The following is a 14,495-nucleotide window of genomic DNA, read 5'->3' as shown; positions in this document are numbered from 1 at the left end:
AAATTGATTAGTACCCTACAAGCCGCATAGCAGAAAACAAAAGATGTAAATGTATTGTTACATGAGGGGAAAACGGGTTCGTAAAGATAGCCCAATTATTTTATACAGTTTTATTTGCTACCAATATTAACATTACTAGTTACATGACAACAATGAGTAAGTATCTGTCCAGTCCACAGTTCACACTCCTCACTGGAACCAGGCTCTTACCACGCACCTGTCCACACACACAGTCTCCCGCCACTCGGTCACACACACACGGTCCCTTCGCTCCGCCCCTCAGCCACTCACCGAGCTCGCACTTCACTCCACTCCCCTGTTGGAACTCCCGCGGAGGCCGGCGTCGCCGCTTTTATACCCGTTGGCCGTCTTTCTGGAACGGCCTGGCGTGGTTGCGACGTGTCGCGTCATCCCGGGCCCACCCGAAGTTCTAAGCGTCCAGAACCTCTGCGCTTGTTCACGCCACTCCACGCGGCGGCATCTGTAAGCCCGAGGAATCCCCAGGCCGTTAAAGCCCGCCCCACACGATGCCCATTTCCTTAGCAGTTTTCATGTTATTTTTATGCTAGCGCGCCTGCTCCCGTGTGGGTAACTTTCCAGCACCCTTCCAAGGGGTCTGGCTATGGGTATAAAAGTTTTCATACCCAAAGTCTTAGCCAAAACCGTAATAGAACGTGTCCTATTTTTCTGCTACGAAATCTGTTGTTGAATTACCCATGATCCTCCTCAACCAATCATAGCTGCGTATATTGGTCACGTGTCCTTCCGGGTTTTCAAAATAAAGTAACTATCAACATGGCGGCCAAGTGGTGTGTGGAACATGTGGAATGTTTGATTGAAAATTATGAGAAATACCCTTGTCTCTACAACGTGAAAAGCCCCATATATCATAATAAACACGCAAGAAATGAAGCGCTGGCAGCTATAGCAAGTGCTGTGTCAGAGTTGAGGCCTGGGACTTCTGTCGACGAAGTGAAGAATAAGTTTGCAAAACTGCGATCTCACTTCGTCGCTGAATTCAGCAAGAAGAAAACCTCAGAGAAGAGTGGGACCGGTACTGATGAGGTAAGTTACATATATTTAAGTGTAGTTGTAACTAAATTATTATGTAGGTCTACATTATGGAGATTAGGATTCGCACTATCCGTATTTATTCAGAGACTCATTTGCAGTTGTATCAAATACAGTGTTAGAGTAAAAGCGTGATGAATAATTTTGAATATATTGTTTTTTAAATTTCTTTAAAAGCCCGCTGTGAGCAGGTTTTCACACTTGTTAAAAATGTTATTAAATAAAATAAAATTGTTGTGAGTTAGTTATAATGAAGTAACAAATTTTAAATTGCAAGTAGGCTAGAGTGGCATTAGTGAAATAATTTAAATAAAAATTCTAAAAATTTTTTTGTTACTTGATATATTACCAATGGTTTACTATTACCAATAGTTGGGGCAGGTTACTGATTTGTGCTGCAAAAGGACAAACACTCAGTGACAAGCATCCCTCCTACATTCCTGTTTTATCCCAAACTGAATTACACTACTAGCCAACATACACTCCAATACATTCCATTCTCTGCTCACAAAAAAATAATTCTTTCCTCTTTGCTCTTTTTTATGACTTTCCTAGAGTTCACCCTTGTACTTCTAGAAATTTCCATTACAAATATTGTGCTATTGTGAAAAAGGTTGGTTGGGTTGGGTTTTGTATCAAAAACTAACGTTGCAGCTTTTTCGTAAATAAAATAATTAATTTCTGTAAATGGTTTTATCGAACACTTTTTACCCTGAAAACAGCATTTCTCAATTTCTTCTGGTTTCTGAGAAATTCCTATTTATAGGTTACATTTCAAAGCCGTGCAGGGTAAACATCCTGTATTGCGTATCCAGGTGTATCCAGATAAACCTTTGTTCCTGATGGCATGATTCTGTACTCCTGATCCTGTGGTAAGTACACGATGCTTATTTTTTTAAGCTGACGCGTTTCATGTAACAGCGCGAAACTTGATGTAAAAAATAAATTACGTTAGGTTTTATACTAGTATCGTGTGAAACGCATCAGAGCTAAGCGCCTCCCCACTGCTAAAAAAAATAAGCTTCATGTACCACAGGATCAGCTGTACATGATCATGCCATCAGGAACACAGGGTTAACGTGGACACGCTATACGAAACTTTTACCCATGCGGCTGCTGCCATTGCGGTGGTGTTTATTAATAGTTATCGCCAGGAGTTTTTAAGATTCTTAATTGTTTTTGTTAAAAAAATTAATTTGGTTGGTGCGAGATACTATCTGCTCTGTAAACAAAAATTTAATACATCAGACATCTTATAATCTGTAACATTCAAAACTTTGCAGATGCAGGATCACTGAAAATGCTGGGCTTATAGGTAGAATGCCTGAAATTACCAAATGCTTAGTTGTAGAGCAAATGCATCTGTAATACGGTGTTTGGCAGCAAATATTGATTAAGCACAAACATAAGGTTAAACTTTTAAACAGTAATTCAGGCACAAAATCAATTTTGATTGTATATTTTAAAAGTTATTTTCAGTTTGGTTAAAAATTATAGGTTTTTAGCTTAAGCTTGCATGCCTCAAATCTGTGCATTCCTCAATAGTGCCAGGCCTAGGGGCATTCTGGACCGTTGCTTGCCAGGCTGTCAGAAAGTTACTGTATTATTTTTAACATTAGGTTGTATGGGTTTTGAATGATTTGGTTTATTCATGTTCTGACCAATTTAAACATAGGCTACTTGTTAAAGTAGGTACCTATTGATAATGAGAATGACTATTTTAGAGCAAAATATCTTAATGGTATTTCAGAATATTAATAATTTTTGGCGTATGGTGATTCTGAAGTAATGGATTAAATAATATCAATGAAAATAAAAAAAAATATATATAAATGGGTAAATCAAGATATATTATTTAAAGAATGAAATAACTGTAGTAAATCTGATAAAATTACTATTAACATTTAGGTTTACCTTAGGAATAGGCCTATTCTGGCCACTATGTAAATACATATGTTTGTGTGTGTGTGTGGGGGGGGGGGGGACCTAGCCAAATTGAAAAAAAATTATCAGTAAAAGTAAACCTTTACAAAAATATAACAGCACACAATCTACCCTTAAGGATAAATGCTCATTTGTAAAATTGTATATATTTCGCTATGCATTAACACAAAACTCACCTTTTCCCCTGAGACATTTTGCATGAATCATGCTCACATTAAAATTTATAGGGAAATATTGGCAGTATCATAAACTTAGATTAACCACTCAATTGTTTACTATAGGTCTATATGAAATATAATTAACCCTATCACTGATATGGTGAACTGCCATTAGGTCTATATGCATGATTACACATCCAGCATGTACAAAAAAAATTGTAAACATAAGAGGTTATTTGGACAGTGTTATGTAAAAATGGTTCAACCCACAAACATTTTCAACTGAGTAAATTGAGCTCAAAGTTGAACACACAATAACCGCTATTGTGGCAGTGCGTTGAATGTTTGGTCTCAAGATGGCATAGTAGCAAGGAATGTCGGTTAAAAAAAATTAGCTCAATTAAAAGTGTCATTTTACGTACAGAATTATTTCAATAACTTTTTTTCCTTTTGTTGGTTAACTCATTTTTGCATAACACCATCCATTTAACACAGGAGATTATTTAAGTGTGGGAAAATAACAGTGTATATTGTATATGTTAAAAATATCTTAGTTGGTGTAATTTATTTTGAAATATCTACTGTTGTCGACAACTTTGCTTTGTTTGGGGATGGGTTGCCCCTTCATTACCTCAATGCCCTGGTGCATTTACATGTCTGCTCAATCGATTATTACTTATATCTGTTAATCATTTGCTTGGTTTAATTACATTGGATCAGCTAAATTAAAAATGCATAGGTCATACACATTGTTATTGGAAGGAAAAGGTCAGACTTCACTGTAGCAGAATTATTTATTTGTAAATGTTGGTTTTATTATACTTGATTGCAAAACAGTAAACCCTTTTTTTATTTTTTTGCAGATTTATGAACCAAATTTTTGGTATTATAAGAAACTCTTTTTTCTTATAAACCACATTGTTCCGAGGAAGGGTGTGGAAACAAAGTTAAAAGTTGCACCTGCATCGAGGGTGTGGGAGCCTTTAGTGGTTTATGTAAGTATGATTCTCAAATTGGTTGCTGTTAGATTGTGACCTATTTACCCATTTGCAAATAAACATTTTTTGCAGATGGAAAATAAATAATTTAATTTTCAGGCACACACCAAATGGTTACTTAGTAATTTTTTTGTAATTGTTATATACATGCCAACTTTTAGAAGTGCCAAGTAACATTAAAGCAAATTTTAATTTTAGCATTATTCATACATGTAAAAGTTAGCATAAAGGGTAATGTACAGGTGGGGACATTATTACATTCCCTTAATTTACTTTTTAAGTGTAACTGAATATTATAGTGACCAATTTTTTTCTTCAAAACATTTTTATTATATAACAGCTGATATAAACTTACTTAAGGTAAAACACCAATATGATTCAAGTCTACCCTGAACCAAATCCTGTGTTTTTAAATAAGTAATTTTTCAATAAAATTCTCTGCCTACTTTTTTTCTAAGCATATAAACTGTACCACATTGACCACAAGCCTACAACAGAGGAATTAAATTTGATAGACTTGATAAAATGAAAATTGATAGACAAAGCACAGGCAATTTTGAAAAGTAATGTGGTGTTATTTGCCTTACAATAAAACACAATCTCAACAAGGATCTTATTTGGCACAATGGTTAGAATGAGGCTTATAGAAACACTTCTTTCTTCTGCACAGCTATCTAATTTGGGGCCAGTTGTTGGTTAGTGAGAGTGCATTAATGTAACAATTATTATGGGTGCCATCATCTGACCCAGCTAGGGCGTGAAGTGGCTCAAGTGGGGTAAAATGAGACATGCACTTTATAGTAGTTCCTTGTGCAAATTATATGGTCTGCACTGAGCATCGGTCATGCTAGATGTTATGTGGTATTAAATTGTGCCTTAAAGCCACACAATTATTACAGTTATCATCGCCATGGTATTTCACTGGTATTAATAATATTTGTTAACTAAATGGGTTGTATAATATTTGTTGTGTATATATATATAAAACTGTATAACTAATTTAGTATGTATTTTTAAAAAAACTGACCCAAATTCAGTATATATTAATGATTACCTCTACGTAATTACTTGTAATCATCATGAAAGGAAGTTTTGACTAACTTCATACCACAAATTGATAATTAAAATTAACCTTGGGTTAAAATAAGGTGACACAAACATGACACATCAACCTGAAATGTAGTAAATAATGCATCAGTGAAATAAATACTACTATGTTATTACCAAAATCTGTTGTACCAAATAAGTTTTGTAATGTGAACAAACACATTGAGTGAATAGTCACAGTGGATTTTAGTGATGCACCCATTATCTTTTGCCGTTTGCGATTACATGCAGACTACTAGATACAATGAAGAGATTCATTTGCTGGCTTATGTACTAGTTTCACATATTGAATTTGTAATTCATCTGCATTAAATTTTGTAGAATGAAACATTCCACATTCCAAGGACAACCCTGATTCATTTCTTAGTTACTTTAAAAGAACATGGTAATTTGTGTGTTTGCCCTATGTTGTATTAATTCTGGGACCAAAATATTTTGTAAAATTTTATTATTTCGATATTTGTTCTTTGGTTTATAAAGGATGAAGATCAGTCGCTTTCAGAAGCACCCAATGAAAGCCAGGATTCAACGACATCAAACCAGGCTATTTCACTGTCATGTCAGTCTCGGGCACATATAGCCGAGGGACAGCCCGGGCCCTCTGCAGAGCTGTGCAAGACCATGGAACAGCCCCCCGTCACAGGACATACAGGGACTTCAGCCTCATTAGACAGTGTTGCGTGTACACCAAAATCGCATAAAAAACAAAAAATTTCTACACCTTCTGAGGATGGGTACACGGCAGTCCTCAACAGTGTTGTCGACGAACTCAAAAAGGAACCACCACGCCTCACGGTAAATGAGCGCTTTGGCCAGTGGTTAGGTTGTGCGTTAGACAGCATAAAAGATCGGGGTGTCTGCATGGCAGCCAAACATGACATAATGAGAATAATTATGGGAGCTGAATTGGATGACTCCCATACATCTAATTTGCTCAAATGATGTTACATCAAGCTTATGTGTTTTTCTTTGTATTTGCGTACCTTTTTTCTGTAAATTTGTAAATTGTAAAATAAAAATGTTACTTATTAACTTGTAAAATAAAAATTATACTTTTTTCTTATAGTAGTTACGAATTTTAAGAGACAGGTTTCAAATTTTTAGTTCCTGCATGCGTATGTGTGCAAGATTGTATGTAAATAGTGTTATTCATACTAAATACAAAAAAAAAATTATATTTCATTTGGGTAATTTACCTACTTAACTGAATAATAATCATTACTGGGCATAAATTGAGGTGATCATTCATATAAAAAAGCAATGGTTTTATTTTGTAACATAAAAAGCCAAATACTTAATATATGTAGGTTTTTGTTTATGTTTTAGATACTATCAATCATATTCACACCACTACATATTTGTGCTCGTAGAAAATTTTCTGTTTGGAGAACATTAAACTATCTCTGTTTATATAATGAAAGTATTTTCTGTTTTGGTATTGAATTTTCCAGCCCATTGTTTGGCTTTTATATTTCCCTCAATATATGATCCAAGAATACAACCACTGGGGTCAAATTGTTTAATGTATTAAATTATTTATATTTATCCTTCTGCAATCAATAATCCTGTTAAACAGCTAACAAAATAATAAGTATGGATACTACAATTATTTATATTTTCAAATAAGTGTTAAAATATTATATGCTCTCAGTTACAAAACATATTGTTATTAACAAAATAAAAGCTGGATACTTAATCCTGCAACATTTAATGCCTGGCAGATAAATTTAATATATAAAAATCAACGCTTGTTTGTTAGTGTTTTATGTGCTACCATCTCTTTAATCCGATTGCAATAAACATGTGTCAACAGAATGCTTGCATTTGTTGAAGGTTATAGGGACAGTACAAATATTACATATCATAGGATTTCATATAATGTATTCATTATTGACAAGAAAATAAATATTTTATCATTCCTAGTTAAACTAGATAATGCTTCCAAATTCTAAACATTTACATAATTAATTCTTCTTTGGCAGCAACATGCCAGGTACCACCTAGTTTAAACAAACCAAGTTTGAATAACAAGATTTAATTACTCATTTTATGTATCCAGAATTTTTAATTTTGCATGCAAATGTTAGACAAAATTTGGTTTGTGCATAGGTGATTTAAATACCAAGTTTGTGCTTCGTTATACATTACTGATGTGTAATCGGTCCAAATATTAATGTGTAACTAATGGAAGCGTTATTACTAGGGACACCTATATTTCGCGAATACATTCCATGTTAAGGTATTTTATAAATCACTGTAGCTTTTTCTTATATTTTATTGGTTGTGGTCGGTGAAAGGTGTCGTCCCGCCCTTGACGGAGCCAATGGAAATGTGAGTACCGTAGTGCTGGACGGTCACTATTCGCCAATACTCTAAGAAAAAGCTACAGTGCTTTGTGAAATACCTTGACACGAATTGTATTCGCGAAATACGGGTGTCCCTAGTTATTACCAAGATACTAAAATGTCATTCCATAGAGTTGAAAGTAATAAAATACATATATGTTGTAATTAATTTGTGTTTATTCATAAGAAAACTTACAAACACGATACACATTAAATATTAGCAAGCACTCGATAACTACATACATGCAATACAATATTAGGTCATACCTTTTACTTAACCTCTTAACGTAAGTTCACATTAAAATGCAAAAGTGGTAATGCCACAATATATACAACAACCAGCAACAATAACAACAATCAAGTTGATAATTTTTACATAAAATAATGTTTTATTGAGGAACTATGAATAACTCATACAGTAGAACTTAGTATTAAAAACAATTTAGTCATTCTGATGGGAAATAATTAGCAAATACGTATACAGAACACTAAATAAAAAACCAGTCTTGCAAAGTATGTTAATTCTATAATTAAAAAACATTTTACAAATAAGCAATACAGTAACATAAAAACTTAAAGCACAGCACTATCAAGATACACACGTGTCAACAATACATTAAAATGAAATACTCCGAATAAACACAAATTAACTTATAAAGAAATGTTTTGATGGAACATAACTAGTGTTAGGTTATGCACATGCATTCTTAGAGTACATCAATCCCAGAATTGAAATGTACTCAAAATGAGTCCACATATACATGAAATTTCCTCAAATAGAAGTGATTGTGACAATAAAGGTTATCATATTGACCCATCCCTATCTTGCATACAGAGCCAATATTCCTACATGTAGAAAATATGATTGAAAACAACACATCGATGAAAACCCATAAAGTATTATTAAATAAATGATGAAAGAAGATATAGTTGAAAGGTTATTTTGATTAAAATATAAGATTGTTTTCAAGAAGTCCACTACAGCAAACAATTATATAGTTGAAAGATTTTTTGGATGAATATATTTGATTGTTTTCAAGAAGTCCACTACAGCAAACAATTACTAACTTTCTCTCTGAAATAATTGCCAAGAAGCTGTCCATAAAATTGTATAATTTTGTAGGCCTACTGACTTGCATTTATTATAGAAATCTCAATGTACACATTCACAAATTATTTTCTGAATCAAGAAACACTGCATAAAATTCATTTTCACCTCAATTCATACACAAACACATAACAAGTTATGGTAAAGTAAGCATAAACAATACTACACTAAAAACCGAGTATTTTCAAGTGATAACAATTCTAAATTCTAACAAGTAAGCAGAAACAATAACTAACAAACGAGTATTTTTAAGTGATAAGAATCTTTAATTCTAACTAAAATTGCACATGAATTTGTAAATATTTTTGTAAATATTTATGTGTTAGTAGTACTTTTTACTACATGAAATGAAGTTGTTGATTTCACAACATACTATAGGTATTTCCGCAGTTGTTTTCATGTAAGTCAAGTCATAAAATTCATTTTTAATTATTACTAGTATTTATATACATACATAACCTCCATGTCCATCAACTAATGAAAAGATATGAATATAACGAAAACACTTCATTCGTTTTCATAACAAAAGACCGTTCCCTCTTTGTGATTGGCCTTCTACCAGGTACGTCAACACAAAATTAAACGTTGCCACACTTCCATAAAGACATTTCGAAACACCGACAATGTTGATTCCGGTAGTTACAATAGCAGTTTCAAGAATTGACATTTAGTTATCTACCGGGCTGAAACTTGAGGATCATTCCGCTACCGGAATTATTCCGGCAGCGTCGAGAATAGGGCCCACGGTCCGGCAACTTGATTATTTAAAAATACACTTTGAATACTCTCATTTACTTAAAAAAATAAATTTAAAAAAGAATTGGGGAGCATTTACAAGTACATCATCAAAACCATCAACTGGCAAAACGTTTTGCGAAACACATATTGTAACTATGTTCTTCAATATGAATATAAAAGTATTCACCACTACTAAAAACATCTCAATCCCTCCTAAATGAATTACTGTTTTAAACACCAGGGGTATATTACTATGTCATTCTGATTGAATAAAATTCCCACCGTCTACGAAACCTACAGAAATTTGAACGTGGCCAATTACAAAAACTTCCATGAAACCGGCCAATGCTCTGCTAATTCTACCTCAGAATAATCCATAACAGCTGGTATGGAAGACCTTGCAAGGAAACTTCCATCGTGGAATACAGGCTTAACTACCTCCTGACAATGAACATTGCGGACATAGTGTAACTTTCTGTGTGGCCAAATCTTTAATAGTTTGTCTCTTGCTACACTCAAAACACCAAATGCAAGAAATTGTAACAGAATGGTAATTTACTTGGAGAGGGACACATCAAAAAATTTGCGACTACAGCCACCAGGGGTTTGTTTCATGAATTTCCATCACGCTGAATGTAAACGTATTGTATGAAATGAATAAATATTCCATTTCAAAATAAAAAAATTATATTGCGATATTTTTATCAGTGAATTCGAAGAACGTATTAATTACTTGACGGTCGATTGGCCACTGCAGAAAAATTGAGAAAACTAAAAATATTTCGCAATTCCCGTCACTTCTCGCAAGTTAGAGGCTTACTCTAATGCAATTCTCGCATCTCATCCGAGGCTCATTTTGCCCCACTGGCTCATTGCTCTCTGCCATTGTTTTGCCTCATCCGATACCTACTACACCTCTGCATTTTTAAGTGCTTTATCATGAATTATTTTGTTTTCTTTCTATCCACCAACATAACCTATTTTAGCTTAGGCAATTTGCCATTAATGCCTCCAAAATTAAAAATAACTTCATAGTTATTCCACTCAACTAGCATCACTCAGTGTTCACTCTAAAAATAAAAAATAATAAACCATGATAATCAGTCTGTTTCTTTCGGTGTTAATTAGGTAATCGTCCCACAATAAAAATTTAAGTGTCACGAACCTAACCTAAACGACCTTTGCTTCAATTTTGCAGTATTTTAAATGTTAAGTTAACCCTGCCAACCTCTCCACACTATTATACATTATTTATAATGTAGCGAATCTGAACAAACCTACCAGTCACAAGATTTTACAGTATTACAGATTTTGCTTACTTAACCTAACCTACCATACGAAAGTAAAATTACCGGTAAAATACTTAAAAGATCACAAAGCTGTTACAGAATGATTAGAAATTATGTGAAGAAGTAAATAAATAACATTATTGTATTTATTTATTTTTATTCACTTATTTATTTTGGATGTGCCTCTCTCTTTGACAGTTAAGAATAGAATTCCTACCACTGATTTAGCCTTACCTTAGAATCCTGCCATGGAACAGATCCAACACCACTGAAATATTCACTGAATTCATTTCGAACAGCTGCTGCCCCTCTGCTGTGGTGATTTCCACCCTGTTGGCTAAGGCCTTGCAGTACTGGCAGGAAATCGTCAATTTCAGCAGTGTCTTCCGCAACACATGACTTAAGGTAATGCACATTCTTTCGCAACAGAATGAAGTTATGCAAAATACAGCATACTGCTGTCAACAACTCCACTTTCTTAACTGGTAACTGAAGTGTTGACAGCAATATTCTGAATTTATTCGACATCATACCAAATGCATTTTCAACCACACGACGTCCTCTGCACAATCTGTAGTTAAAAATGCGTTTGGCCTGACAAAGATTTTTGTCTGGGTAGGGCTTCATTATATTTTGTGTAAGTGGAAATGCATCGTCAGCAACTATTACAAATGGCATAGGCAAGTCTCTTCCAGGCAGTGGACGGCTTTTGGGCAAATTGAGAGTCCCACCAAGTAATGCTTCAGAAAGGTCACTCTCACGAAAGACTCCAGCATCATTCATGCGGCCGTTGACTCCTACATTTACATACAAAAATTTGTATTCTGCATCAACAAGCGCCAACAGTACAATGCTGTCATGCCCTTTGTAATTCCTGAAGAAAGAGCCCATGTTTCGAGGCGGTCTGAAGTTGATGTGTTTTCCATCAAGGGCACCAATGCAGTGAGGCAGTTGCCACATGCTGTGATAACCATTAGAAACCACTTCCCATTCAGCGGGAGTATCTGGCGCCTAGATAAAACAAAAAGAATTAGGACAGTTAACAAATACATTAATTAGGAGCATTATCTAGTGGAAAACACAAAACAGTATAAAAAATTCCCGAAAAGTAGTTAACACAAAATGTAAAAAAAAAAACTATAATCAAGGCTTTTACTGCAAACCGAATTACTCATACATTATACATCCTGTTACTGATAGAGTTTGTTTGTGGGTTTGAAATAACCTACTCATAAGCATACTACAATTACTGGATCTGTTAACCTACACACATATATACGAAGTAAAAGTATTACAAAATGAGTCAGCTATCTATTTCCAACAATGTAGCATCGTCAATTTTGATTGCATAGCTTGTCAATTTCAATGGTTACAAGTATGAGGATATATATAATGGCAAGAAAAAATTGTGAAACTAAGGAATTACAACTACAATTCCTATTGCATGTCGGATTAAGTCGTGCGTATTACATTGGCGCTTCCTGCCTCCATACTACTAAAAATAATCCCTGTCAAGGGTTTTCGCTTGGGCTTAGATGCACTGTAGGAATTCACGTATATTTTTTTATTATTTACGGTACAGTGAGTTTCAATACCCATGTCAAAAATATTCATGTTCTTACATATGTAAAACCACAGGATCGGCAGCACATTTAAAGCACAACATGGCGATGGCCGATTCAATGCATAGGCTAGCTAGGTTGAATTACAAACAGCAATATCTCGGAAACCAGTTGGAATTTTTGAAACGGCCCTTTAAGAGTAAATAGGGTTATTTTTTTAGGTATGAAAAAAGGGGTTTTATGAATACTATTATTTTACTTATGGAAAAGCCGTGACACAAGAAAATTACCCTATACTTATATTAGAGTTTTCAAAGTTATCTTTCTTTTTTATTTTAACATAGTAATCTGTAGACCTAAAATTTTCTTTTTATCCTGGAATGATGCAACTGTCTACTTAGATTACAACTCGTATGTTCTTATTTTCAGTTATGAAATATTGGGATTATATAGTATGTATTACAAAAAGTTTAGGTTAATGGATTTTTTGGTTTACAAAGAATGTGGTATTGCTGAAATGGCTGGGAATTTAGAATTTTTTTATTATAATCAATAGATTACATTATGATAGGTTATACCAACAATTTTCGGGACAGGTGGAGATAAGAAGCTAAGACACTGAATTTTAGTAATTGTTTAAAAAGCTTGAAATCTAGTAAAATCTCTGTTCATTTACAAGCTTTAACAATAGGGTGCATGTTTGGTTAGGCTATTTGCAGTAAAATTTGCTACTACAAGCCGATGTGTATGGTTGTTTAGGTTAGGTACATTTAAAGTACTGTAAAATGGTTCACCAGATTGTCTGTATTTTTAATACAGCTAACATAACCTACTGATCACGAAATGTTAAAGTATTTTTATTTTTGGTAAAAGTTCTGTATTGCGTATCCAAGTTAACCCTGTGATTCTGATACAATAATCCTGATGGCATGATCCTGTACACCTGATCCTATGGTTAGCAGTGGGGAGGCACAACACCGAAGCATTTAGCGCGATGGCACGATACCTGATTAATTTCTGTTATATGTAAAATAGTTTTTACATCATCAAGTTCCGCACTGTCGCGGGAAACACGTCGGCGCTGCGCACCTCCCTACTGCTGAAAAAAATAAGCATCATGTACCACAGGATCGTGTTCAGGATCATGCCATCAGGATCACAGCGTTAACTTGCATACGCAATACTGAACTTTAACCTTTGGTAATCTTAGCTCATCTGGATACAACAAGGGGCTTCTATTCCACAATAGACCATTTTAAAGTTATTCCCAACATTTGAGAAACCATCATTAGTAAAGAAAAAGTTAGCAGCACTAACTTTGATGCATTCATCCCTCATTGTGTCATAAATTGCCTGCAATGTTTCTGGTATGATGACACCAAGTGTGCTTGCCGCAATTCTTGTCGAGTACTGCAAGTCTTTGTATGTGCATCCTGTTGCCAAATACCGAAGGGTGACAGCCAGCCTGAACAAATACAATTGATTAAAATAGCAAGATATTCATTTCACCTAAACCACTTGTATTTGAAATAAATAATTCAAGAATTTTACCTGTCACGGGGCTTGATGGCTTCCCTCATTACTGTATTCTGCTTCTGAATGATGGGACACACTCGTCCCAACAATTCGTCAAAAAGAGCCCCATCCATTCGCACAAAGTTTCTAAAACTCTCGGTGTCATATAGCCTATGAAACATTAACAAATCAGTAGATTTTGTGAAGGCCATCAGACACAAACATTTTGAACATCAAAAGGGAATAATAAATCTTTAAAGTAGTTACGTACCTATATTATTAACACAATTTAAACTAACCTCAATTCATTCCGGAGTAAAGACAACATGCCGTGGCCATTTCCTTCATCTCGTTTCTGGAGCCAAGGTTTTGTCCACCATTGTCGTGCCCTACGTTTAATTTTACATCGTGACTTTTCTCTCGCAAGTGTTGATGTCAATGCTACGACAGCGCATAATTTTCTTCTCCGTATGCATGAACTTTCACTGTCATCCATATTGTCTGTTTACACTAACAAAAGACTGTTCTCTGCGCACTATTCAGTTTGTTTACTTATTTCTGCTACCAGTTTGGTGATCGTGTGGATATGATTGTAATATTTCTGCTTCCACTTTTGCTTTACAAACTTCTATACCCACTGTTATACCCATGGGTATGAAA

At 34.5% G+C, this 14,495-nt stretch overlaps 1 protein-coding gene and 1 long non-coding RNA gene across 3 annotated transcripts; one reads left to right on the top strand and one right to left on the bottom strand.

The window, feature by feature from the left end:
* Nucleotides 1-527: 527 nt before the first annotated feature.
* On the top strand, nt 528-7,206 carry LOC134529696 (uncharacterized). Its single transcript, XR_010074669.1, has 3 exons — nt 528-1,065; nt 4,037-4,168; nt 5,759-7,206. It is a non-coding gene; the product is annotated as an uncharacterized LOC134529696 (long non-coding RNA).
* A 3,210-nt stretch (nt 7,207-10,416) lies between these two features.
* LOC134529695 (uncharacterized) lies at nt 10,417-14,492 on the bottom strand. Of its 2 annotated transcripts, XM_063364054.1 has the most exons (4): nt 14,135-14,492; nt 13,872-14,006; nt 13,638-13,785; nt 10,417-11,769 (listed from the first exon to the last, which is right to left on the bottom strand). In XM_063364054.1, exons 1-4 carry the CDS (start codon nt 14,329-14,331, stop codon nt 10,972-10,974), a joined length of 1,278 nt encoding a protein of 425 aa, XP_063220124.1. In that variant the 5' UTR covers nt 14,332-14,492; the 3' UTR covers nt 10,417-10,971. The 2 variants fall into 2 exon arrangements, with proteins under 2 accessions (XP_063220124.1, XP_063220125.1); XM_063364055.1 differs by having other exon boundaries at nt 13,872-14,492.
* Between the last annotated feature and the right edge of the window lie 3 nt (nt 14,493-14,495).

The sequence above is a fragment of the Bacillus rossius genome, chromosome 2, assembly GCF_032445375.1.
Source record: "Bacillus rossius redtenbacheri isolate Brsri chromosome 2, Brsri_v3, whole genome shotgun sequence".
In the NCBI taxonomy this organism is placed as follows: Eukaryota; Metazoa; Arthropoda; class Insecta; order Phasmatodea; family Bacillidae; genus Bacillus; species Bacillus rossius.
The sequence above is the reverse complement of the archived record's forward strand: the minus strand, read 5'-3'. Positions and strand labels throughout refer to the sequence as shown.